Raw genomic sequence first — 24,037 nt, 5'->3', positions numbered from 1 at the left:
TCTCGCTCTCGCTCTCGCTCTCGCTCTCGCTCTCTCTCTCTCTCTCTCTCTCTCTCTCTCTCTCTCTCTCTCTCTCTCTCTCTCTCTCTCTCGCTCTCTCTCTCTCGCTCTCTCTCTCTCTCTCTCTCTCTCTCTCTCTCTCTCTCTCTCTCTCTCAATTTATGATGACAGCAAAATGTGTCTTTTCAAAGTACCTTGACAAAAAAAAAACATGAAAGAGTTAAAACATTAATAACTAATTTGTGAATTGACAAGGAAATATGGCGCCTGGATTACAAACCTCAATTAATTTCGTTTTATTATACTCCAGTCCAACAGATGGCAGTAGTGAACCGTATTGTATCACTTGCCCACCGCCAAAACGCTTCTGTCAAAGAAGAAATATTTTTCTTTACACAGATCCTGACAAAGCGGTTTGGATTCTAATTCACAAAATACAAAGAACCCCATTCCAACGATGTATGCTAGGACTAGTACCGGCAGTTCACATGGAGATTTTCCTGACAGAAACGGAGTGAATTATGTGACATCGACAGAGTCTTTCGGCCATTGCTCCCAATTATTCTGGAAAAAGGACCCACACGACGTAAGAAACCCCCTGCCTAAAATGTTCGCGAACGAATCAGACTAACCTGTCATGTCATAAAAAAAAAAAAAACATGTGTTTCTCGGGAATACCAATATTAGAGTGTATTTATCGTATGTGAGTCTCACGTCAATCTGACAAACATTGTGGTTTGTGTGGGCATCTTCTTCAGGTTCTGCTAAGGCACCGGAGCGGCTTGTGGCCTAATTGACTCTTTACAACAATATTTAGTGGTTTAATTGGGTGTTGATGGTGGTTATAAGTTGGAGACATCCCGCATCATCTAACGCAACATGTCCGGTTGCACATACATTTACACTGCAGCCGGTGCGGAATATGGTTGCGGCTATCAAATGTGCAAAAACATCGAGACAAGCTATTGCTAGCATTTAAGACGGACGTTGTTGGCTGTAGCGCCAATGCTTAACAAGGTGGCGCATTATTGTGAGAGGAAAGTAAGTGTGAAATTGTGCCTTGAGTGGTTAGATGCGATCTAAATGATTTTGATTTAAGCTTCTATTGCCTACAACGTTGTGCACTGTGAGCTTAAAGAAAACAAAACGAGACTTGACAAGAGCGTAGGGAGTTCTACAAGGGTCTTTTCTAAACCTTTTTGTAATGCCAGACTGCAGTTGTATTAATAAATATGGGAACCGGCATAAGGTAAGGTGCGCGTGTTATTTAGGGCCCGACAGATACGGATTTTATTATTTTTAGACCGTGACAATTTTTTGTGTAACATATGACAAATTATATTAATTTTTGGCTTTTTAAAAACTGTAATAACTTGAATTTTGATTTAGTTTTTAAAGATGTCAGTTAAAAGGGAAGTCGGTCTCAAAGTTTTCCTTGCAGGAAAGTTAACCGTCTCTGAGTTAAGCTGGGGACAAATTTTTCATGTGTGTTTTCCACTATGCCAGTGGGTCAGCATCAAATGATTTGGTAGGATAAGATAAATACTGTTTAATCTCCATTTCCCTTCTTTTTTTTTTTTGCCTGATGTAATTTTGTTTAGTAAAGAAGACAGAGATTTGTCTTTCTTGTTTTGGCAGAAAAGAGGGCCAGTGTGTGGTGTTGTTTGATATCTTATCTAAAATGTGATCAGCTTGCTTAAAGGTTGGAAAACACTGTAATAATATATTTGAAACAATTTTCATCTTTTGTGACAGTCGAGTTCGACCATCAACTGGTGTGATCAACTCCCTTCGTCGTCAGCTGCACTGTCAAGCGCCAGTCTCTCTACAGCCTCCCTCTCCAATTCCAGTCTTTCCTTAGAATCAAGAGCACCAGTCCCAGCAACATCCGCATCAGATGACATGGATTCAGATGAAAGGCCGTACGTCTGTGACTTGTGTAACTGCGCCTACAAACACGCCAGCTCCTTGCTTAACCACAAGCTCACTCATAAGACTGGAGACTTCAGGTAGAGAGTTCAATTCTTGATTTTGAATGTTGACAATAACACGAATTAATGACAAAGTGAGAATTCTCTTTGTAAAACCAAAACATTCTGAAAAATGGCAATATTGATATATTGTGCAGTCCTAATATTATATATCAATATCAGGATGTATTGTGATAACGTGTCATATCAATAGAAAATGCATTTGCATCAAAAAAAAACAAATCTGCTAATCATCTCTAACATTCAACATATTTTTTTTTTTCTTTACACAATACAGATGCGACTTTTGCAGCAAGCCCTACACCAACTATATGTCTTTGCGTAACCATATGCGAATTCACGGTCAGAAGCGCTACATGTGTGATCGTTGTGGGAAGGCTTTTCGTTTGGCACGGTATCTCCGCAACCACCAGAGGATCCACGACGATGGGCCCAACCGTTTTGACTGTCCTTCCTGCTCCAAGAGTTACAGGACAATGCTAGAGCTAGCGCAACATCGTTGTACTGCTGCAACACCCAGCCAGGTGGGTCTGCGTCTACGGCGTGATTTATGCTTCTTCTTGAAGTGTGGTGAAGGAAGTCTCCTCTTTCCTTTCACGCAGTCTGGCAGTCGGCGCAATTTTGCGGCCACACCTCGCCGTCAGCAGCAGCGGCAACAGCAACAGCAGAACAATGCTTCCTCCATAATGCAATCACAGCATGGAGGACACAATCAACAGGAACCTCTGCCCTCCCACTGCGTTTCTCCCATGTCCCAAGGAGGCCAGGGTGGTGGCGTGACCAGCCAGTCTGTCCCTGACCCCCACCAGGTAGGGAACACATACCAAGTTGGTTATTGGGGCTAGCTCACTGATCAACGTGGTTTTGCCAACAGGGCCGGGCCAGCACTGTGTCGTCCCAGAGCAACCATCTGTTATTGACACGATTTCTTACGGTCCTTCTATCAATACTTGCACCGATCTGCACAGCACTGCATTTTAATGACAAATCATTCGGGTACCCAGTGGTTTTCTTGCGATTGCTGCTGTGCGCTCGATGAGATCCTCGTCTTTTGACATTGCTCCTATTCGTACACCATCGCCATTTTCCTGAGAATTTCATCCTGCAACAGTACCGCTGCTTTGACGCCACTGGTGAGTCGGATGGAAACGCCAATTGTGTTAATCGATTATTTGTGCATAACCAACTCACATCGCTGGTTCTGTTTCAGAGGGGGTTTCGAAGGCGTCATGCCATCCAGGTGAATCGTTTGGACATATCTTAGAATCGTTCCAAGGAGAAAAGGTAAGATGCGCTGTACACTATGTTATTAAAAAGGGATAATGGCCGGTGATACGTTTGTTTCAAACGTTTCTGCAGACAATAAATGTCACGCTGTGTTTGCCAGACGGTCCGGAGCGAGTCTCCTCACTGACGCGGTCGGGGGCGAGCCTCCTGCCGCATCACAACGCCTGGAGGTCGGCTTGTTGGAAAGATAGAGAGCAGCGGACTTCCAGCGGGGAGACCGACGAATCAGCTGAGTGTGGCCGTTTAAAGCGCCACCTTTTCGGCGGCAGAGGTGCTACCCCATACGTGGATTTCAGGGGAAATGTAAGTCTAATTACCTATTTCGATTGAATATACGAGTGCATAAACAATTTATCTTCCATAAAGCCTCTCGGACAGAACGCATCGTGTTGCATATGTTGATGACTGGTGAAAGCAAATAACAATGCGACACTTTTCTTTTTTAAGATGGGTTTTGATAGTGTCCTTGTATCATTTTTTCTGTTCCCCTTGAGTGTGATATCCTTCCTTCAATTGGCCATACAGAATTTGACCTATCCATCGAAGCTGGTGCTGAAAAATGGTTGTGGTGATACTAGGAATGTTGACCTCCTCCAGGACACTGATATTAGTTCGCCTATCGTCCCAACCTATCTTCAGGATCTTGCTTTTAGGTGTCTGCTGTAGATGGTCCAGCAATTTATAGGACTAGTCTTCGGCAGCCCTGGTTTCCATCACGCCTTCCAGAACAACCTTAGTTTTTCTGACTCTGACTCTCTAAACTTCAGGGAGGAAAAATTTGAAGACTATGGTGAAGGGAAGGATGTAGATTATTCTGCAGGCAGTCCAAGGCTTGAAAACGACCCTCAAGCCGAATGCTTCTCCAATTTGGGATCCTCACTTCCACCGAGGTTGGTACTTAAAAAGAAAACATTCACTTGTTTTTTTTTTTGTTTTTTTACAAGACAGATTATACAGTAATTGTGTAGTATAGCAGGTTAACTGAGTAATGTCGACTAGAATTTTCCAAGTACTCTTTTCTCGTTTATTGAACAATGATTTATTGACTAATTTTGTATCTTTGTAATAACAGTGGCGGACACACGACTCAGAAAATGCGACAACTGTATACCAGTGAATACTTGGATATTAACTGTTCTCAGTGCTGCAAGAAAGTGAATCTTCTCAATGATTTGGATGCTCGCCTTCGAAACATTAAAGCGAGCAGGTAAGTATACGCACACGTACCAAAACAAAGTACACAGAGAATTTTTAGGGTTAGTTATTTAATTTCCTAAATTATTACTACAACCAATGCGGCTTCTAAGCGGCACTCTCCATCCATCCATGGATAGAAAATATAAAATGATGCTCAAATTTGTTTAAATTAACCCTCATTTATTTTTTTTCTTGTGTTTCAGCCCCAGCAGAAGTATATCCAGCACAGCTTTCGGACAGTGAGTCATTTTATCCCAACGAATGTTTAATATGCGGTTCTGGAATTCTTTTTAAACTCAAATGAAAAACTTGACTCCTCCTGGAATATGTTACAGATAACAAAGTATCTAAAAGTAAAAATAATTGATATTTTTGATGTCTTGTCTTCCCTCTAGCCAATTGTTTCAGGCCAACCACAACGTGCTTGATTCCAGTCAGGGAAGCAGCACTGAGGATTTATTCGCAGAGAGCATTGCTTCCTGTGAACTTAATATTACAGAGAAGGTATTGACATACACATTTTTTTTTTTTGAGTTTTCACCAATAAAGCGGTAGTTAAGTGGCCAGGATAGTTTGTCCTCTCTCATATTATTGTACGTTAAATTTCACTTGTACTTGATTTTTGAAGTATGGCTATTTGGTGTAATACTGAAATGTCCTCCAGGTGAGTTACCTTGAGAAGAAGGTGACAGAGCTGGAGAGCGACAGTCTGACGAATGGGGAACTTAAGTCTAAACTTAAACAGGAAAACACACAACTTGTCCATCGGTAGGTTGTCCATCACATTTTATAAATGTGTTGTCTGTATGTTTAATAACATGTATAGTATAGTCAAACAAAATTGATTCTGGGACAATGGCAAGCCTCCATTTTAAAAAAAGACAAAAAAGAAAATCAGATTTTTTTTCCAGGCTCAAATTGTTGCCATAAATCATGGGATTTATGTACAAGAAATCTTTTTAGCAACATAATTTAATGTGTTTTTACCACAGTGTGCATGAACTAGAGGAGCAGATGAAGGATGTCGAGACAAACACAGATCAGAGTCTGGAAGAGGAGACCAAGAGACACTGCAAAGTTTACTGCAAGATGGAGAGTGAAAGAAACGCAGAGATAAACTTTCGGTGCAACAGGTAAAAAAATACTGACAATTGACACACAAATAATAAATAATATGTAAAGTAATGGACTGGCCTGTAATTTTTGACATACAGGATACAACAGTTAGAAGAAGAGAATGGAGAAATGAAGACAAATGTACACAGGCTCAAGTCTCAAGCAGAGAAACTGGACCAGGTGGATGGATGGGTGGAATATTGTTTCATCCTCAAATGACAATTATTTGGACAGTTATTTATTTCCCTTGGTCAAATTCTTTAGGAGAAGCAGAAGAAGATGGACAAGCTGGAGGACACAAGCCTGAGGTTAAAAGACGAGACGGACCTCTATCGAAAGATAATTGACAAACTTTGGCACAATCGGCGAGAATTTTATAAGGAAAAGGAGGCCATGCAAGAAGTAAGAAGCCATCTAATAGAATTTTTCCTCATGTAAAGCATCTAACATAATTTTCAATACACCCTACAGTTGGTTGATGATCTCCGCAGAGAACTGGACTACTTGCAGCTGTTTAGGATGGAAATGGAGTATCCAGGAAAGAGCAAGGGCCTTTCTGAGCACAATACAAAGCCTCGAGAGATGGAAATGGAACAGGAAGTCAAAAAATTGAAACAGGTTCCTACACAAACACACATTATGCTTTTATTCCGACAATTTCAATCCAAATAAACTGTGATTGTGTGCTTCCACAGGAGAACTATAAATTGCGAGATCAGAATGATGACTTGAATGCTCAGATTCTAAGTCTGAGTTTGTATGAGGCCAAGAGCTTGTTTTCCAACCACTCAAAGGTCCAGTGTCTGGCTGCTGAGATTGACAATGCTTCACGGGATGAGGTTTGTTTACTTTCTTCCTTTGTGATTGCTATTCATGTTGATTTTAAAATAACACTTTCTTTTTCAGCTGGTTGATGCTTTGAAATCACAGGAGGAGAACAACCTCCGTTTGAGAAAATACATGGACAAAATCATTTTGGCCATTCTTGACCATGACCCCTCAATCCTGGAGATTAAATGTTAAACAAAACATTATAAAGCCTCAATAACTATGATGTTTAAACAGATCTAGCGGTACAGTATGTGTTCATAAAAGAACGTCAATTCTTTTATTGTGTTGTAACGAGGAAAGGACAAAAATGTTGCTGTTGAAAAGCAAGATCTTATTATTTACCACTGTCTTTGTGAAACACTGTATCATCATGACAAAAATGTTTTCATCCATGGGCAAGCAATCTGTCAATCATGGTGGTGGGTGAAATTCATCTGTTTCAATATGGCGGTAGAGAGGGGGATTATTTTGCCCAATATAAGACAAGAGACAAAAATGGGGACACAAGATATTGACCAAACTTTACATTATTGCTCCCTTTCCCCCAGCAAGACCTTGGAAGTACACTTGAAATATTGTGTGGACCAAATTAGCTCTGTTTTGAAATTTGATGAAAATAAATGTACACTAAATATCATTTTCACCTTGGAAAGTTATGATTTTTGCGACTCTCTCTCTCTCTCTCTCTCTCTCTCTCTCTCTCTCTCTCGCTCTCGCTCTCGCTCTCGCTCTCGCTCTCTCTCTCTCTCTCTCTCTCTCTCTCTCTCTCTCTCTCTCTCTCTCTCTCTCTCTCTCTCTCTCTCGCTCTCTCTCTCTCTCTCTCGCTCTCTCTCTCTCTCTCTCTCTCTCTCTCTCTCTCTCTCTCTCTCTCAATTTATGATGACAGCAAAATGTGTCTTTTCAAAGTACCTTGACAAAAAAAAAACATGAAAGAGTTAAAACATTAATAACTAATTTGTGAATTGACAAGGAAATATGGCGCCTGGATTACAAACCTCAATTAATTTCGTTTTATTATACTCCAGTCCAACAGATGGCAGTAGTGAACCGTATTGTATCACTTGCCCACCGCCAAAACGCTTCTGTCAAAGAAGAAATATTTTTCTTTACACAGATCCTGACAAAGCGGTTTGGATTCTAATTCACAAAATACAAAGAACCCCATTCCAACGATGTATGCTAGGACTAGTACCGGCAGTTCACATGGAGATTTTCCTGACAGAAACGGAGTGAATTATGTGACATCGACAGAGTCTTTCGGCCATTGCTCCCAATTATTCTGGAAAAAGGACCCACACGACGTAAGAAACCCCCTGCCTAAAATGTTCGCGAACGAATCAGACTAACCTGTCATGTCATAAAAAAAAAAAAAACATGTGTTTCTCGGGAATACCAATATTAGAGTGTATTTATCGTATGTGAGTCTCACGTCAATCTGACAAACATTGTGGTTTGTGTGGGCATCTTCTTCAGGTTCTGCTAAGGCACCGGAGCGGCTTGTGGCCTAATTGACTCTTTACAACAATATTTAGTGGTTTAATTGGGTGTTGATGGTGGTTATAAGTTGGAGACATCCCGCATCATCTAACGCAACATGTCCGGTTGCACATACATTTACACTGCAGCCGGTGCGGAATATGGTTGCGGCTATCAAATGTGCAAAAACATCGAGACAAGCTATTGCTAGCATTTAAGACGGACGTTGTTGGCTGTAGCGCCAATGCTTAACAAGGTGGCGCATTATTGTGAGAGGAAAGTAAGTGTGAAATTGTGCCTTGAGTGGTTAGATGCGATCTAAATGATTTTGATTTAAGCTTCTATTGCCTACAACGTTGTGCACTGTGAGCTTAAAGAAAACAAAACGAGACTTGACAAGAGCGTAGGGAGTTCTACAAGGGTCTTTTCTAAACCTTTTTGTAATGCCAGACTGCAGTTGTATTAATAAATATGGGAACCGGCATAAGGTAAGGTGCGCGTGTTATTTAGGGCCCGACAGATACGGATTTTATTATTTTTAGACCGTGACAATTTTTTGTGTAACATATGACAAATTATATTAATTTTTGGCTTTTTAAAAACTGTAATAACTTGAATTTTGATTTAGTTTTTAAAGATGTCAGTTAAAAGGGAAGTCGGTCTCAAAGTTTTCCTTGCAGGAAAGTTAACCGTCTCTGAGTTAAGCTGGGGACAAATTTTTCATGTGTGTTTTCCACTATGCCAGTGGGTCAGCATCAAATGATTTGGTAGGATAAGATAAATACTGTTTAATCTCCATTTCCCTTCTTTTTTTTTTTTGCCTGATGTAATTTTGTTTAGTAAAGAAGACAGAGATTTGTCTTTCTTGTTTTGGCAGAAAAGAGGGCCAGTGTGTGGTGTTGTTTGATATCTTATCTAAAATGTGATCAGCTTGCTTAAAGGTTGGAAAACACTGTAATAATATATTTGAAACAATTTTCATCTTTTGTGACAGTCGAGTTCGACCATCAACTGGTGTGATCAACTCCCTTCGTCGTCAGCTGCACTGTCAAGCGCCAGTCTCTCTACAGCCTCCCTCTCCAATTCCAGTCTTTCCTTAGAATCAAGAGCACCAGTCCCAGCAACATCCGCATCAGATGACATGGATTCAGATGAAAGGCCGTACGTCTGTGACTTGTGTAACTGCGCCTACAAACACGCCAGCTCCTTGCTTAACCACAAGCTCACTCATAAGACTGGAGACTTCAGGTAGAGAGTTCAATTCTTGATTTTGAATGTTGACAATAACACGAATTAATGACAAAGTGAGAATTCTCTTTGTAAAACCAAAACATTCTGAAAAATGGCAATATTGATATATTGTGCAGTCCTAATATTATATATCAATATCAGGATGTATTGTGATAACGTGTCATATCAATAGAAAATGCATTTGCATCAAAAAAAAACAAATCTGCTAATCATCTCTAACATTCAACATATTTTTTTTTTTCTTTACACAATACAGATGCGACTTTTGCAGCAAGCCCTACACCAACTATATGTCTTTGCGTAACCATATGCGAATTCACGGTCAGAAGCGCTACATGTGTGATCGTTGTGGGAAGGCTTTTCGTTTGGCACGGTATCTCCGCAACCACCAGAGGATCCACGACGATGGGCCCAACCGTTTTGACTGTCCTTCCTGCTCCAAGAGTTACAGGACAATGCTAGAGCTAGCGCAACATCGTTGTACTGCTGCAACACCCAGCCAGGTGGGTCTGCGTCTACGGCGTGATTTATGCTTCTTCTTGAAGTGTGGTGAAGGAAGTCTCCTCTTTCCTTTCACGCAGTCTGGCAGTCGGCGCAATTTTGCGGCCACACCTCGCCGTCAGCAGCAGCGGCAACAGCAACAGCAGAACAATGCTTCCTCCATAATGCAATCACAGCATGGAGGACACAATCAACAGGAACCTCTGCCCTCCCACTGCGTTTCTCCCATGTCCCAAGGAGGCCAGGGTGGTGGCGTGACCAGCCAGTCTGTCCCTGACCCCCACCAGGTAGGGAACACATACCAAGTTGGTTATTGGGGCTAGCTCACTGATCAACGTGGTTTTGCCAACAGGGCCGGGCCAGCACTGTGTCGTCCCAGAGCAACCAGCCAAATATGAGGAGCTCAACCTCCTCCAAACACATCTCCTCCTCCAGCACTACAGCAACATCTTCTTACTCTCTTCTCCAGCCCCTGGTGCCTGAGGTAAAGGAGATGAGCTTGGGATACACTAGGCTGAGCGCCAATCTCATGGTAGGAGAGAAAACCACCGTCTTATATGCTAACTACCAGCTTTTCGTTGTCTACCTACTAACATCAGGAGAAAAAAGAATTTAGATGTACTCGAGATTTAAAAACATGAACCTGGCCACGAGTAACTTGGTGGTTTGTACTGACTGGGAGCAACCTGACAGCTACTAGCATTTGCATCAGGGCATCTGCTGCCAGGGAATGAATACTTCGTTAACCAGTTAATCAAATTTAAACCATCTTTATTCCTGTGGAGCTGCAATAAGAACTTAATGACTTTTGGATTTTCTAGTTTGATTCATGGAAGTGCGCGTTACACTGGAGAAGCAATGTATAAGCTCATCGTTTTGAGAGAAACTTATCAGAAAAGTGTCCATTGTCAAAAACAAAAAATGTTTTAGCTTGTATTCAATTTATTTGTCATGTAAAATATGGTGATTTAATTTTTAAATATGTTTATGTACTAGAGCTGTCACTTTAACTCAATAATTAGGTTAATTAATTAATTACATTGCAAATTACCGCGCTATAAAAATTAAAGAAATTAATCCATACCTGTTGCTGGGTGACTTTTGGCATGTTAGTGTTTTATAAATTCTTATTTGAAATCGTAGCAGATTTCAAGGCATGTTGTAATATTATCAGTTTATACACAAATTAAATTAAAAGTGTACTCAGGTTGTTATTTGACTGCATGTTTGAAATCAACCTATTTGACTAAATAAGTTAGCGCTGTACATTAAGTCGCAATATTATTGGTTTTCAATTATTGCACAGAACTTACTGAAATTGTATCGCCCTCCCTCCTTCCCTCCCTCACCTTTGCCACCTTCCACAGCCGAAGCACCAGGACACTTTCTCTCTGACCCCCCAGCGCCCCCTCACCACTATCAACCCCATTGGCCACTCCCTCCATCCAAACGGAACAACACTCAAGCCTTCACCCGTGCCACGCACCATCCAGGCTATGCCCTGGGAGCAGCGTTCACTCTACAATCAATAAAATTTCAGGAACCAGCATACTGTCCTTCCTCATAGCTCATCCAACACAACACTTACTCTTCGCCCCCCTCTCCCCCCCTACTTTTCCGCACCAAGGACTGAGGACATCAAGCACCATTCGAATGCCAGATTCAGACCCTTTTGGGACATGCGTGTGGGAACGTAAAACTAATTAGTTGAAAAAATTATTCAGTAATTTGGATTTTTTTTTTTTTACATTTTGCCCCTTATGTATGCTCCATACTACTTTTAGGTTAACATCTGTAATTCATTAATGACTCTCCTCACCTTCCGAAATTATTCTTCTGATAACTATTATTCAGACTTAATTATTTCATTACCTATTAAAAGAATAATTTCAAAATTAAGCAGGTCAACATATTTTTCCCTATTTTTTTTTTTTAAAGAAAAACTTCTACAATTGGAACAATGTTACTAAACCCTCTTTTTATACTACTTGACATGATGCCACAATATACAATAATGTACATTATGCATATCAAGACTACATCTTTAGTCTTACCCATAGATAAATATTTAAAAAACTGCTGTTTCAAAGATACTTTACAGACTAATTTGCTTCACTACATCTTTTATATAAGATGTAAATTTATTTCAAGATGCCTGCATGATAGTCACATTTGGCTAGTGGCTTGTACCTAAAGTCCAAAAGAGTACAGTATGTTACCTATCAAATTAAAGCACTGTAAGACAAGTTTGTTACTTGATACACTTATTTAATAAACATTGTACTTTTCCAGCCCCCTGTACCAGCTCGTGTTGTTGTGACTGTGCACTCGAGCCAGTTTGGGCCCACATTACAATCGCATTTGGAAGTTATGTTGAGGGGAGGGGGGTGTTTTTCTGTAGCTCAGGACCCACACACTGCCCCAAAAAGGCTTATTACAAATAGAAAAAACACCAGGTTAGTTTCATTTAGCAGCTAGTTTGCTAAATAATTCCAGATAGTATACATCTGTAGTTGGATCTGACGGCTATGAGATCCAGGTTAGTTTAATGAAGTTTCATGATGGATCATGTATGTAGCTCTGTTATATTTCTGTTAAAATATCAAAAATCCTACTGACATTGTCTTTTTTTTTTTTTTTTTTTTAAAGTTATTTGTATTTTCTATTAATGTCATTGATGGTTTTCTCTTTCCTTGTTAAGTGTCTTGAGTATTTAGAAAACTACTATATAAATAAAAATGTTTTATCACCAGCTGTTTTTTCCCTTTTGTGCTGACTGCATTAGCGGTAGCATATAAGAAAAATGACATTCATATAGATATTGTATTAAAACCTTTTGTATTACACATATTTTAAAAACATTTCTTTAATGATTTCAATCATTGACCTTTTTGTAACAATATTTGAAAATTTCTTTACAGGAATAAACAATTAAAATATGCAAATATTTTTTCATGAAATTTACATTTCTGTAAAAAACAACAACCAACATTAGTCTCTGACATAACTTGAAACAGACAAAAGTAATAAATATATCTAAAAAATATTGATTATTTACTAATAAAAATAAGGCATTGTTTTATATTTGCAGGCCAAAGGCATAAAAATACTTTTACAAAAATATAATTCTCTTCACTTAATATTTGGTTGCACGATCCTTTGATGAAATCACTAATCAATTTCTGTAACTCAATGAGACTACAGCACTTTTTCAGCCTACTTATCGGCCAGTGCTTAGACAGTCTTGAGATTTCATCACACCCTGCGCAGACACCGTGCCAAATGTAACAAACCAGCCCCAGAACACAACACAACCACCTCCATTACCACATAGCGTTCCATTTTTATGTATGCCTTATTTTTACATCAGTAAACACATCTATTGTGACTTGCCCAAGCTGCAGTCTTGTCAGTTTCAAGTTATTCATAGACCTTCAAAATCTAAACAATTAAAATGGTCACTAAACGATGGGGTAATTGAAACTGCCTTGACATAGCTTGACATCGCTGTTATTTCAGTAAGGACCATTTGATCTGCTCCTTGGCCGACTGCAGAACCTGGAAGAATCACACAGAGTGACATCATTCAGTAAGATCACAGGAAATTTTTCAATTGGAGTAAGCGTTGATGTAGATGTAAGGTGAGTCTGTGCTTTACCTGTGCTACGCTTTGTTCAGATAATGTACCTTCATCAACCTATAAAAATGAAAATAAAACCATTATAACTGACAGAATAAAACAAAATTAATAGAGAAATTAATTTGCAAATAAATCTTCACATTAGTCAAATCAGTCATCAGTAAAAATATTTCCACTCATGTTTGCATCCCTGACCACAACATCCCCACAATAAAAAACTAATTGGCAATTACACACAATTATAGATTTATTTGGTTAAGTCTTTCAATTACTATTTTAATTGATTATGTTATAATTACAGTTAATTGGTAATAATAAACAATACAGTATAATTATTTTTAATTCGAACTATAGTTAATTGTAGATTGTGATAAAACTGTAAAAAATGTGTTTAGACCCTTAAGATGGAGGAATTGATCTTACAGCAGGTCTAGACTTGTTTTGGTAATGTGACTTAAGACACTCCTAACAAGGACACTCAGCAAAAGTATTAACCTTTCAACTCTTGTTAGTCATGGCACTCTTTGACCATGCATCCATCTATCTTTCTCACCCTGTTTTTCTCTGTCTACAGCAGCTGGCTCTTGTCTGTTTGTGCTTGGAGGTTACCAGTGATGTGATCAAATAGGACAAAACCATAGGCAGGCTCTGGCACAAGCTGGTGCCAACCAGAGATGATGGGGAAAAGATAAGAGTTTAAGAAAGTCGAATAGAAGAATAGTTAAGAAGAGGCTAATTATAAGAGTGTTATTTTTACAGCAAGAACTTACTTTATAATTGACCTTTTGGAGGACTTGTTGTGCATCACTTTCCAGGATCACTCTATCAAAAGAATAAATTTAAATTATTTGTATTTGACGTGAACTTTTGAACCAATGTTGAAAAACAATATATATATTTTTTTATATATATCAGGATTCTTACCCTCCATCAACAATTTCATCAACAATGAGAAAGGCTCCTTCCATGTTCTCAAGGAAACACCTACGCTCCACATTTTTCCTTTAGAAAAAGTGCAACAAATTTATGTCAACCATTTTCATATTTTTATGTGTGCGTGTTTACTTCACTTGAGTCTATGGTATTTTCATCAAACGCGCATGCGCAAGAAATTCCGCAAAGCAGGAAGTGGCAAACCCATTCGAGTAAACAATTAGTGTCAATTTCGCTCTCAAAATGGCAAAAAAAAATAAATAAATGCACAGCTAAACGAAAATATGAAGATGAACGCAGGACGTTTTTAACAGAGTGGGAAAGTTGATATTTTATTTGTTGAATGGCAAGCCATTCTACCTGATATGTCAGACGTCATTAGCGCATTTTAAAGCTTCAAATCTTCAGCGCCACTTTAGCTCACTCCATGCAAACATCGATAACAACTTTCCAAAAGGGACTAAATCTCGCAAGCACAAGTTAGACGCTTTGAAAAGTCAGGCAGAAAAACAGTTTCCCCCCCAAATTACTTAGCGCTTGCATCGTATCAACTGGCTTGGAACATTGCAGCAACGGAATACAAGCCAGATTTGAAGAGGATTGTTCAAGTCAAGGAAAGCCAGAAGTCGCACAAAGCAACATGCATAGTGAGTAAAAATTATTGTAAATTATTATGTTTTTGGACTTTGTTGAACTGAGAGTTTGTGTGTGTGTGAGACAGTGCACATTAAAATTCAATATTGTGAATTTACCGCAGGATTTGACTAAGGCAGTCAAATAGGCAGTTGAGTACAGACATCAGCATCAACTAGAGAAAAAGAAAAATTAAATTAAATTCCCCTGTGATAATCAATCCCTACGTTCCAGTACCGATGCTTCAGGTGAGCTAACCAGATGAACGCAACTCTATATATAGTAACCCTCTTAATACTGGGTACTGTAGTCAATTTTACCTTGTGAAAGAAAAACTAGTGTCTACCTGGAATTAATTTAGCCTTTACGAGGAAAAAAATCAAATGAAATAACAAAATTGAGTAGTCCCAACAAACCATTAAGGACAATTTCCTGGTAGAGGGCCAATGAATAAATACTACCCAAACATTTGTATTAGTGTCTGAAATGCTAAAGGGAAAAAAAGATCAATTCTATGAATTGGATCATCGGCCTTGCTGAGAGGTGGTGATGTTGGATTTTGAATTTTCAGTCAGAATTTAGAGATTACAGCAATAAAGAGATCTTGAATTGTGTTTGGCTAATCTGTGACACTTACCACGGTCCTCTTTAAAATTTTATTATCTGGGTATTTTGTGAAAGCAGACTTTGGTGAAACAGATTAGTGCATTTTACCTCATTCTCTTGACAGCTTCCGACAACATAGAGAAAAAGGTCTATGCTGCTTTTATAGACGATAGTCAATCCTTCCAGGAAAGCTATTTCATCTAGGAGAAAGAGGGGGGGGGGGGGGGGAATATATAATATAATTAAATATTTATACACACATACATATATATAATTCAACCTACTGTCTGCTTTGTGAGTCTTGTTGAAAATATTCTTCTCAAAGTTCCTTTGCTCCTTCATGGAGGGGTAAAGCTCAGGGTCATAATACTAAGATAAGGAAGAAATAAAAATCAGTTGTGCACCAATTTAATTCTTAAATTCATTACACCATCTCTCATAAAACAACAACAAAAGGACAATAAAACCAGCATCCACCATTTTGATGTTCAGAAAAACAGTGAGCAATTTCTAAATAACACAACCTGTTTACTATTCAGGAATGATAGTGGTTAATAATAATGTGAAACTGAATGGCTCATTAAATCAGATGTGAATTCTTCAATAACTAGAGCAACTAGACCCGCAGTATTTTTTACCCTAATTATTAATATATTCATTATAGTATTCATTTTACCTTTGAGAGAAGTCTGTTGCCATCATTGTCAAGAATGAAAAGAGCTTTCACTGTGTAGAGGGAAGGTTCCTGCAATAATGCATGATGTAAATGTTTCATGTTTGCATAAAGAGGTCAAGTATAACATCTATCAAGTTGGGTCTGTCCCTTTTAATACAATTTGGGTTATTTTTGACTCAACTGCTTTTAGTGAATGTTTTCATCATTATTAACAAACTACACACTAACTGCTTTTGAGGCCAACGTCATGTGTGTTTCAAAAGGCTGCAGGTAATAAAGCTAAATTTATGATCCACTTTTCATTTTCTACTGTTCTTTGTGAATCAATATTGCTTCAAGTGAATGTTGATGCTGTTTTTGGTTCAATCCTGATCAATTATCAAGACGCGGATTTAACAAAAGATTCCTTCACCTGACCATTTATCAGAAGAGTATTTTAGACTCGGGACAAAGTTCTGTTATGCACTGACTAGCATAGATTCACAGTCAGAGTGTATCACAGAACTTAGACCAGACACTTGAAGACCAGCCTGTATAACGTTGACCTTAGGGTGGGGACCAGCATGAAGAATAAAATAAATAACATGAGATTAGGAAATTTTTTTCCCTTTTTTATTCATCTTAAGCAACATTTTACTGTCTACAACAGTGCTGAACTTAAAATGATGGTTTTCTATAACTGCCATATGACACATTATTATGCTAACATTAGCTCTAAAACTCAAACAATTTTTTTCCGTGGGCCGCATCGTAGTCATAGCTTCTTTCATGACTGTCAACCCAAATAAATGTATGAGCACCTCATATTAGATACAGTAAAAGCTCCAAAACAAACTGACAAATAACTCATTTTCAAATCAGACGAATAAAGAAAAACTGGTCAAATATTAAAAAAAAAAAAAGATATTAAAAGTGAAGACAATTCCCAATTCTAGTAATGACACATGAATTTGATGCACAATTTGTCTTCGCGGGCCACATAAAATGATGTGGCGGGCCGTATCTGGCCCCCGGGCCTTGAGTTTGACACCTGTGCTCTAAAATCTCAAATTATGAATGAAATTCAGCCCCATTTATTCATTTATCAGATAATCCTGGCAGAAAATATTAACTCCGTTAAGATTTGAATTAACATTCAGAGTAAAAGCGCTAAATATGAGAGAGAGGGAGAGAGAGAGGGAGAGAGCGAGAGAGAGGACGTGGCATCAACGACTACACGTCAAGTGGACACAAGCAGATATTTTAGCAGCTCACGGTAATAAACAATATGCCATGACTACAACGCATTTGTGGCATGATGCTAACCAGTCTCGGTTTCCGGGACATTCTCCGGTCTCTCGGTCACTGTAAGTGGATTACGGCTCCTCCTGAGCCACACTACCGTAACGTAAAGGACTACAAAATCGCCACGCAACTTGGTCACGATGTCTCAGCAGTAGCTCTGCCCCTATCTTAGGCAATATAGAAAAACCGACTCCGAGGTTCATCTATTCAATTGATACAAATTCATTCTGCTATTTAATGGAGATGGATTCTATAATGTACTAAACTCCGTGGTTGGTACCGCATGTTCCCTGCCAACTACAGCTGTCATGGGGGAAAAAAACAAATGACAACATCGTTATAGCATTTAAAAACGATATTGACAACAATCGTCCCTCCACCAGTGTGTAACGCGTATTCGGAGCCATGTGAAACGAAGAAAAGCCTCACCAGAGACGCGGAATCCATTGCACTCTTTCAGACGGTGTGTTGACGTGGAAGTCTCCGAGCTGTTGCAGTCGCACCACCTCGCATACGGCAACTCCAGTTTCTTTTTTTTTTTTTTCTTTCCTCCATACAGGGCCGCCCCCATCGCGTTCCCGATCATCCTGCAGCCAACCAAATCAAAGCATATGCACAAGGAGTTTGACAGGGGGCGCTCACGATTCTGCTCTCAAAACAGCGAGGTCAAATCGTACAAATGAAAATCTTTCAGATGAATGAATGATGAATGAAAGATGAGTATGGGACAGCAGATCAGCAGTTGACTTTTAAATCACCAGATACAATCCTTGCATTTGGATCCAGTACACAACATTATGTCCGCTTATTACGTGTATGCTTAAGAGTTATGGAGGACCAAAATTAAATAATGAATACGCCATGAAATATTTCTTTTTTTTTCCACTTAAATATAGAATTAAATAAATGCACCAATAACGAAATGAATATTTTAATTAAATGTTGATTGAATGACTTAAATATGTATGTAATTACAAGTGGCGTGGCCCCGTGGTAGTGTTTGCCTCTCAACCCTGAGATTGATGTATATGTTTGAATTACAATGAGATTTACTGAACAAAATACACAGTTAAGAAAATCAAAAACTTTTTATTGTTTAATAATTGAAAGTGGATCAGTCAATAATCGTGACAATAAGATACATGCAAGATGACTATACCAATTTGATGAATGCAAAAATGAAAAAGAGACAAGAAAATGCATCACAATACTTCAGAGTACTGATGTAGAACAGAAGTTTTGCAGAAAAAGTATCTATTTAAAGTATAGAATTAGACAAGCTGATTGCTGAATGATCACTGTTCAGAATTGTGGGCAGCACTTGTACACATTTTGCTGAATGGTTAAAAAAAAAAAAAATCCATATTGATTCAATATTTAGCACATTCATTGAATGACTCGGTTACTAGGGACCACGTTTCTCTGTAAATGCACACGTACAGGTGTTATTTGTATTTATTTCAGTGGCTTAAAAGAAAAATTACATTTCATATCTGTGGAGCAAATAACAATTCTACTCAATAGCTTAGAAACCTTAGCTAATTGTTTCAAAAGATGACATGGTAAGACAAAAAACCCAAAGGGTCACACGGCTGAACTTTCAAAATGGTTTTCCTGTTCTTGTTATGGAACATTTACATAAAAGGCATACATCAAAAGAGTGAACATGCAAGCCGACATAGAAGATGCATTGAGTTTATTGTTCATGTCAGTAATTTATCATTTTGTATTTGATGGCAAACTCAAGTCTCATCAACAAACAACCTTTCGGGTAGACTAACTGAAATAGATGTAATAACCATTTTCTGACCAAACATTAAATCTATACCATAATTATATCAGAATATCTCATCAGTAATAGAATGAGGAGATTAAAGCATGAGTGAGGTTGACCAGGTGGGAGAACCCCCCGCTGTAGTTCTATTGAATTGTGAATCTGAACTCCAAAGTCAGAGGCGTAGCCAAGCCGGGGCGGCGCCCCGGTTAGGACTCCCTGCGATCAGCGAACGGCGTGGGTGATGTTCTTCCTGTGGGCGCGCGCCCCTACTGGAAAAATTCCTGGCTACGCCTCTGTCCAAAGTGCCCTTTTGTTACAACCAGTAATTGTACTTGTATTTTGGTTTAGCTGTGCATATCGAATTTCAGTGTTTCAGACTTTGCAAATAAAACTAGGAAATATTGCATCATTTATTCAAAATTGTGAATCGATTTAAAAACTTGGCCTTTTGAGGTTCAACAACAAAATTGTTGCATACGTTTTGACATCAACAAGACTTGCTAACTTCACATTATCCCAACAAATATGATTACATTACAGCACCTTATTGGGTGAAAAATCAGTACAGTAAAGCTTAGTTGAGTTCCCACATTAGAAATCATGACAGCAAATAATTCAGTCACTTTGTGACATAGGTCACAAGACTTACATAAATGACCGTTGTAAGTACAAAAAGAGGACAAAGTAGTTGGTGGTACTGGGACAAGTGTAATTTATGTTGTGAAAAAGCTTGATTTGACTTTTGCAGCCATCAATTACATGTCTGCCATCATTATTTAAATGCATCCTTCGTAAAGAGCCCAACTTGCTTGCCACAACTCAGTCAAGATGAACTGATAGCTTTGCGCATACTATGTAAGATTTTGATTGTTTCACTGCAAAACCAAATTTGCCCTACACTCAACCCATGGCAAGAAAGCAGAACACTACATCAGTTATTGGACGACATATGTTTAAGAATATTATTAATCATAATGCAAGTTGGAGTATTTTAATAAATTGTATGTATCACAACACAGGAAAAACATTTAATGGTGGCAATTAACACCCCACTCCTTGGAGTTTTTGCACTTGGGTCCATTGCGGTAAACTAAGCTATTACATGTGTATGTACTGTACTTTTAATTACAACCCTGCACCTCATTTTCTCTCTTGCATATACCTCCACTTATCTAGTCTTTTTTCTCCTCCTCCTTCTTGTCCTCTTCCTCTGCAGGATAAGAGTGCCATGTGAGACGCTCCTCATAGAAAGAGATGACCACCTGTGGGCAAGTGATGTTGGCTTCTTTGGCTGGGACGAGGTCAGCTTCATCGGAGTTCTTCCTGTAATGACAAGTAAGGGGACCATAAATATAAAACATTAGGATAATGTAAACGACCCTCCCTGAGAATTGTAGTCTCATCATCTCAATGTTTCTAGAGGATTGGACATTTTGAATTTTAAATGAAAGAAGACTCACCATTTCATCAGAAACATCAGCTCGCCACTCGAGTCTGTCGCACCAATAATTCTTTCTGGCTGCAGACCTCTCCCAAAACCTCTGACTTTCTCACCCTAGACACAAGGAAAGAAATGACATGAAATATTAAAAGAGCCATATTATGCTAAAGAATCCTCTTTTGAACTGCCGTTTCTTACAAAAGCTGTGAATTAGAAGATACAGTAGCCAATTCATCCCCTACTATCTTCCAAATTACCTCCTCCTTCTTCTTTTTGCTCCCTTTGTCTTCTGGACCTCCGACGGCCTCACCGCTGACTTTTCGTTTGCCATCCTTCTTTTTTTCCTCCTTCTCTTTGTACTTCCGCATGAATTCCGCAATAAGGTCTGGACAGTCCAAATTGTCTTCTGGTTCCCATGTATTGTCTTCACTAAACAGGTACAAGTGCAGAAAGCAAAACAAATGATTAACAAACGAAAATAGGATTAGTAACAATCCAGTCAATACATTTCAACTTGTTTCTTCTTTAAAGACATTTCCACTTTTTTAGCTTACTTGAAAGATGATAACAGACTCACTTTGAGAAACCCTTCCATTTCAGTAGAAACTCCACTTTGCCCTTCATCACTCTACGGTCCAAAACCTTCTCAACCACATATTCTTCCTCCTCTTCCTCCTCTGGTGTTGCTATTGCTTCTGTGGTTGCTGTTGGCGTTTCAGGCACTACGGGGGGCGGCGGCGGCGGCGGCTGCTGCTGCTCCATCTCCTCCTCCATATTGCCCTTCTTTACTGCTACAGTCGCCAGCTTGACGTGAAATTAAAAAGTCTATGATGGGTCCAGACAAATTTAAAGAGACAATATTAAAAGTGTATTGTGTTTTTTTTCACAAACAAAATCAAAGTAACCATAACAAACCAGTATATGTGATATAATTATTAGGGGTTTAACAGAAACATCTGGAATGGGAAATTATGTTTTAAATTGAAAGTGTATCAAATGAAATCGTTGCTTATACAGTACATAGTAAATAAAGTGTCATCTACGGAAAAAAGTCATTCAAAGAAACATTTGATGTGGCAACAGGCTGTATGAAGCAGACGTGCAACTAATGCAGGAGATTGCTGGATTTTGAATCACGTAAACTGGGATAAAAATAAACCATCCTTGCTTTAAATTGTGCAAATGTAAACGTGAGACGCGGGGAGGAGCGGAGTAACGGAGCACTGCAGCTTACGGGTACCTCAACGTGCCAAATTTACAAAGTTTGCCCATTGACTTGACGCTCAATCAAAATTGTTACTTAATTATTAGCGCATTAATTTGCAACGGAATATTAGAAATAACGCGTTAAAAACAGCCATCATTTTTATATCTGCAGGCAAGTATGTACGTCCTTAATTCATTTTTTAATTAATTATTTTTTTTGCTCTGTTATTTAAATCACATCAAATTATTGGCATTTTAATCCAACTAGCACACTACACAAACTGCATTCACTAGGGAAGAATAGGGTTCCGGCGTTTATAATCTTGACATGCTCAAACTACGTTCACTGAAGTTGCAGATTTTGGGTATGAAACCAAACACCAGTATGCGTTGGCAAATGTTTTGGGGAACCATACTTTTATCCAAATGCCACACCCCGCCAAAAACAAACAAAACAAACATACAAATAAATACTAGCCAGCCGGGCTCTGCAACTGGGTACAACATGGCGATGGCGTGTTACTCCTCCGAAATGCTTACCGTTACGATGAAAACTTCTTGAATTAGCTTCTCGCAAGGGTCAATTAACCAACTAGTGATTTCGGGTCTGTTTTAAGTTAATAACAGACCGATCTCCGGTTGTTGTGACCAACAAGCTACTCAAGGTTTTACTAGTGTTTGGGTTCTTTGTCCATCCAAAAAGCTTTGTGCTAAATAATACAATAGCTTCAGCACTCTGCAGCACGGCTTGCAAACCCCGTCTACCCGCCAACAGCAATACCGGAAGTGCCGTACGACGCAAAGGCTCATGGTCGTGCGAAGCGTTCTAGATCAACTAGCTGACTCCTTTACGGCTCAATCATACGTCAGGAAGTCCGCCATCTTGCAGCTGCCTTTTCTCCATGTATGAGTTATTCAAAACAAACACAGGGCAAATGTATTATCTCTTTGACAATATTCAAATACCATGGAATATATAGTAGCTCAAAGATACTGCACACCTGAAATAAAAGGTAAGTCGATGCAATTTTTTCTATTCTTTTCTTTTGTACCTAGAGGTATTTGCTTTTACGTTCATGTGGTAAATAATCGATTGTTTCTTAATACTGAGAAATTGTCTATAATATTGGCAACTTAAACCCCGAATGTGAAAATTTACATGAGACTGTACAACCACCCTCAATTCTAGTCCAGCATAGTGCAATTTAGAGGTAGGATACGCAAGTGCATTTTACCAAGTGCCGGGTTTTGTCGTTTTGTAGCTTATTGATGTGGGATGGATCTAAAGCTTCAGAGGAACACATGGCATCTAAATTGCTTCCCAGTGACCCCGTCTTGAACTGTGTGTGTGAGAGGGACGACCTCAGGTTGAACCCAGCTGAGGTCAAAGGACAGGGTTGAAGACTGGGTTATTATCCCTAAGCGGAGGTGAGGTGAAGGCCAGGTCACTGTCCTTTGGAGGATGCACGTTGGTTAGCGCAACCCCTCGTGTGGCATGAACTTAGAAGTGCAAAAAGTGCACTTTTATCTGGACATACAGATAATGAACCATGTGCCTTACTAACAAGCGAAAAACTTCTCTGCAATTGAGCATGGCCAATATTAAGTACACTTAAATTCGATTTCATGCGGACTTTAATATGAAGGTTTAATGTGAGTGTAGGACGTCCGCTTCACGGTTTCAGAAGGTGCGGGTTTGATTCCACCTGCGGCCCTCCCTGTGTGGAGTTTGCATGTTCTCCCCGTGCTTGCGTGGGTTTACGCCAGGTACTCCGGTGACCTCCCACATCCCTAAAACATGCATGGTAGGCTGATTGAGCACGCCAATTTGCCCATAGTAAGTTTTGGATGAAAAAAAGAACCATCTTGTTTTGATGTAAAGGTAACTTGCCGTATAAAAATATAACTAGTTTAATGCACATTTTTGCACTGTTCATGCTAGAAAATTAAGAGTCCACGCTTGTTCTGATATCAATAGTTATTTTTTTACATTATGAAATCAGAAAAGCTGAGTTACTTTTAATTTAAAATCCAATGGCAGCAAAATATATTGTTTGTTTAGAGTTATTATAGACATACTGTATTTTCAATATTATATTTGTACAATATTAAAGATGGAAGGTTATGTCAGTAGACTTTTGGCCAGCAGGTGGCATCAGAAGAGTGCACAAAAATGGAACTTTCACATGAG

At 39.0% G+C, this 24,037-nt stretch overlaps 5 protein-coding genes across 9 annotated transcripts; 3 read left to right on the top strand and 2 right to left on the bottom strand.

The window, feature by feature from the left end:
- Positions 1-345: 345 nt before the first annotated feature.
- LOC133170745 (zinc finger protein 2-like) lies at positions 346-3,030 on the top strand. Its single transcript, XM_061303874.1, has 5 exons — positions 346-586; positions 1,756-2,009; positions 2,269-2,515; positions 2,594-2,800; positions 2,866-3,030. Exons 1-5 carry the CDS (start codon positions 458-460, stop codon positions 3,028-3,030), a joined length of 1,002 nt encoding a protein of 333 aa, XP_061159858.1. The 5' UTR covers positions 346-457.
- On the top strand, positions 3,001-7,059 carry LOC133170553 (rab11 family-interacting protein 4A-like). Its single transcript, XM_061303568.1, has 13 exons — positions 3,001-3,275; positions 3,379-3,581; positions 4,046-4,168; positions 4,351-4,485; positions 4,679-4,714; positions 4,871-4,979; positions 5,140-5,243; positions 5,468-5,608; positions 5,690-5,771; positions 5,856-5,993; positions 6,063-6,209; positions 6,287-6,430; positions 6,498-7,059. Coding segments are annotated over exons 2-13 (1,278 nt in total). The 5' UTR covers positions 3,001-3,275; positions 3,379-3,579; the 3' UTR covers positions 6,615-7,059.
- Positions 7,060-7,482: 423 nt separating this feature from the next.
- On the top strand, positions 7,483-12,402 carry LOC133170578 (zinc finger protein 646-like). 2 transcript variants are annotated; one of them, XM_061303619.1, is made up of 6 exons: positions 7,483-7,723; positions 8,893-9,146; positions 9,406-9,652; positions 9,731-9,937; positions 10,003-10,134; positions 11,018-12,402. In XM_061303619.1, the coding sequence occupies exons 1-6, from the start codon at positions 7,595-7,597 to the stop codon at positions 11,180-11,182; spliced, it is 1,134 nt and encodes a 377-aa protein (XP_061159603.1). In that variant the 5' UTR covers positions 7,483-7,594; the 3' UTR covers positions 11,183-12,402. The 2 variants fall into 2 exon arrangements, with proteins under 2 accessions (XP_061159603.1, XP_061159602.1); XM_061303618.1 differs by having other exon boundaries at positions 10,003-10,182.
- A 67-nt stretch (positions 12,403-12,469) lies between these two features.
- On the bottom strand, positions 12,470-17,995 carry copz2 (COPI coat complex subunit zeta 2). Of its 3 annotated transcripts, XR_009718596.1 has the most exons (10): positions 17,852-17,995; positions 16,139-16,207; positions 15,747-15,831; positions 15,571-15,662; positions 14,976-15,031; positions 14,215-14,292; positions 14,061-14,112; positions 13,844-13,948; positions 13,309-13,347; positions 12,470-13,208 (listed from the first exon to the last, which is right to left on the bottom strand). XR_009718596.1 is itself a non-coding variant. In XM_061303622.1 (9 exons), exons 1-9 carry the CDS (start codon positions 17,867-17,869, stop codon positions 13,161-13,163), a joined length of 537 nt encoding a protein of 178 aa, XP_061159606.1. In that variant the 5' UTR covers positions 17,870-17,994; the 3' UTR covers positions 12,470-13,160. The 3 variants fall into 3 exon arrangements, 2 of the variants coding, with proteins under 2 accessions (XP_061159606.1, XP_061159605.1); XM_061303622.1 differs by lacking the exon at positions 13,844-13,948 and having other exon boundaries at positions 17,852-17,994; XM_061303621.1 differs by lacking the exons at positions 13,844-13,948; positions 17,852-17,995 and having other exon boundaries at positions 16,139-16,585.
- Positions 17,996-18,495: 500 nt separating this feature from the next.
- On the bottom strand, positions 18,496-22,632 carry LOC133170630 (chromobox protein homolog 1-like). 2 transcript variants are annotated; one of them, XM_061303701.1, is made up of 5 exons: positions 22,387-22,632; positions 21,218-21,465; positions 20,898-21,069; positions 20,660-20,754; positions 18,496-20,522 (listed from the first exon to the last, which is right to left on the bottom strand). In XM_061303701.1, the coding sequence occupies exons 2-5, from the start codon at positions 21,412-21,414 to the stop codon at positions 20,372-20,374; spliced, it is 615 nt and encodes a 204-aa protein (XP_061159685.1). In that variant the 5' UTR covers positions 21,415-21,465; positions 22,387-22,632; the 3' UTR covers positions 18,496-20,371. The 2 variants fall into 2 exon arrangements, with proteins under 2 accessions (XP_061159685.1, XP_061159686.1); XM_061303702.1 differs by having other exon boundaries at positions 21,218-21,444.
- Between the last annotated feature and the right edge of the window lie 1,405 nt (positions 22,633-24,037).

The sequence above is a fragment of the Syngnathus typhle genome, linkage group LG17 (assembly GCF_033458585.1).
Source record: "Syngnathus typhle isolate RoL2023-S1 ecotype Sweden linkage group LG17, RoL_Styp_1.0, whole genome shotgun sequence".
Lineage (NCBI taxonomy): Eukaryota > Metazoa > Chordata > Actinopteri > Syngnathiformes > Syngnathidae > Syngnathus > Syngnathus typhle.
Note: the sequence above shows the minus strand (reverse complement) of the source record. Positions and strands in the feature narration are given on the sequence as shown.

Coding starts and splice junctions, on each gene's coding strand:
- LOC133170745 (XM_061303874.1), top strand. CDS start 458: ATGTATGCTAGGACTAGTACCGGCAGTTCACATGGAGATTTTCCTGAC. Junction 2,516..2,593: donor CTGCTGCAACACCCAGCCAG/GTGGGTCTGCGT, acceptor CCTTTCACGCAG/TCTGGCAGTCGGCGCAATTT. Junction 2,801..2,865: donor CTGTCCCTGACCCCCACCAG/GTAGGGAACACA, acceptor TTTTGCCAACAG/GGCCGGGCCAGCACTGTGTC.
- LOC133170553 (XM_061303568.1), top strand. Junction 4,169..4,350: donor GGATCCTCACTTCCACCGAG/GTTGGTACTTAA, acceptor TTGTAATAACAG/TGGCGGACACACGACTCAGA. Junction 4,486..4,678: donor CGAAACATTAAAGCGAGCAG/GTAAGTATACGC, acceptor CTTGTGTTTCAG/CCCCAGCAGAAGTATATCCA.
- LOC133170578 (XM_061303618.1), top strand. CDS start 7,595: ATGTATGCTAGGACTAGTACCGGCAGTTCACATGGAGATTTTCCTGAC. Junction 9,938..10,002: donor CTGTCCCTGACCCCCACCAG/GTAGGGAACACA, acceptor TTTTGCCAACAG/GGCCGGGCCAGCACTGTGTC. Junction 10,183..11,017: donor GGCTGAGCGCCAATCTCATG/GTAGGAGAGAAA, acceptor CACCTTCCACAG/CCGAAGCACCAGGACACTTT.
- copz2 (XM_061303621.1), bottom strand. CDS start 16,237: ATGAAACATTTACATCATGCATTATTGCAGGAACCTTCCCTCTACACA. Junction 15,663..15,746: donor CAAGACTCACAAAGCAGACA/GTAGGTTGAATT, acceptor TCTTTCTCCTAG/ATGAAATAGCTTTCCTGGAA. Junction 14,293..14,975: donor TGCCTTAGTCAAATCCTGCG/GTAAATTCACAA, acceptor CTTTTTCTAAAG/GAAAAATGTGGAGCGTAGGT.
- LOC133170630 (XM_061303701.1), bottom strand. CDS start 21,414: ATGGAGGAGGAGATGGAGCAGCAGCAGCCGCCGCCGCCGCCGCCCCCC. Junction 21,070..21,217: donor AAATGGAAGGGTTTCTCAAA/GTGAGTCTGTTA, acceptor GTACCTGTTTAG/TGAAGACAATACATGGGAAC. Junction 20,755..20,897: donor GCAAAAAGAAGAAGGAGGAG/GTAATTTGGAAG, acceptor CCTTGTGTCTAG/GGTGAGAAAGTCAGAGGTTT.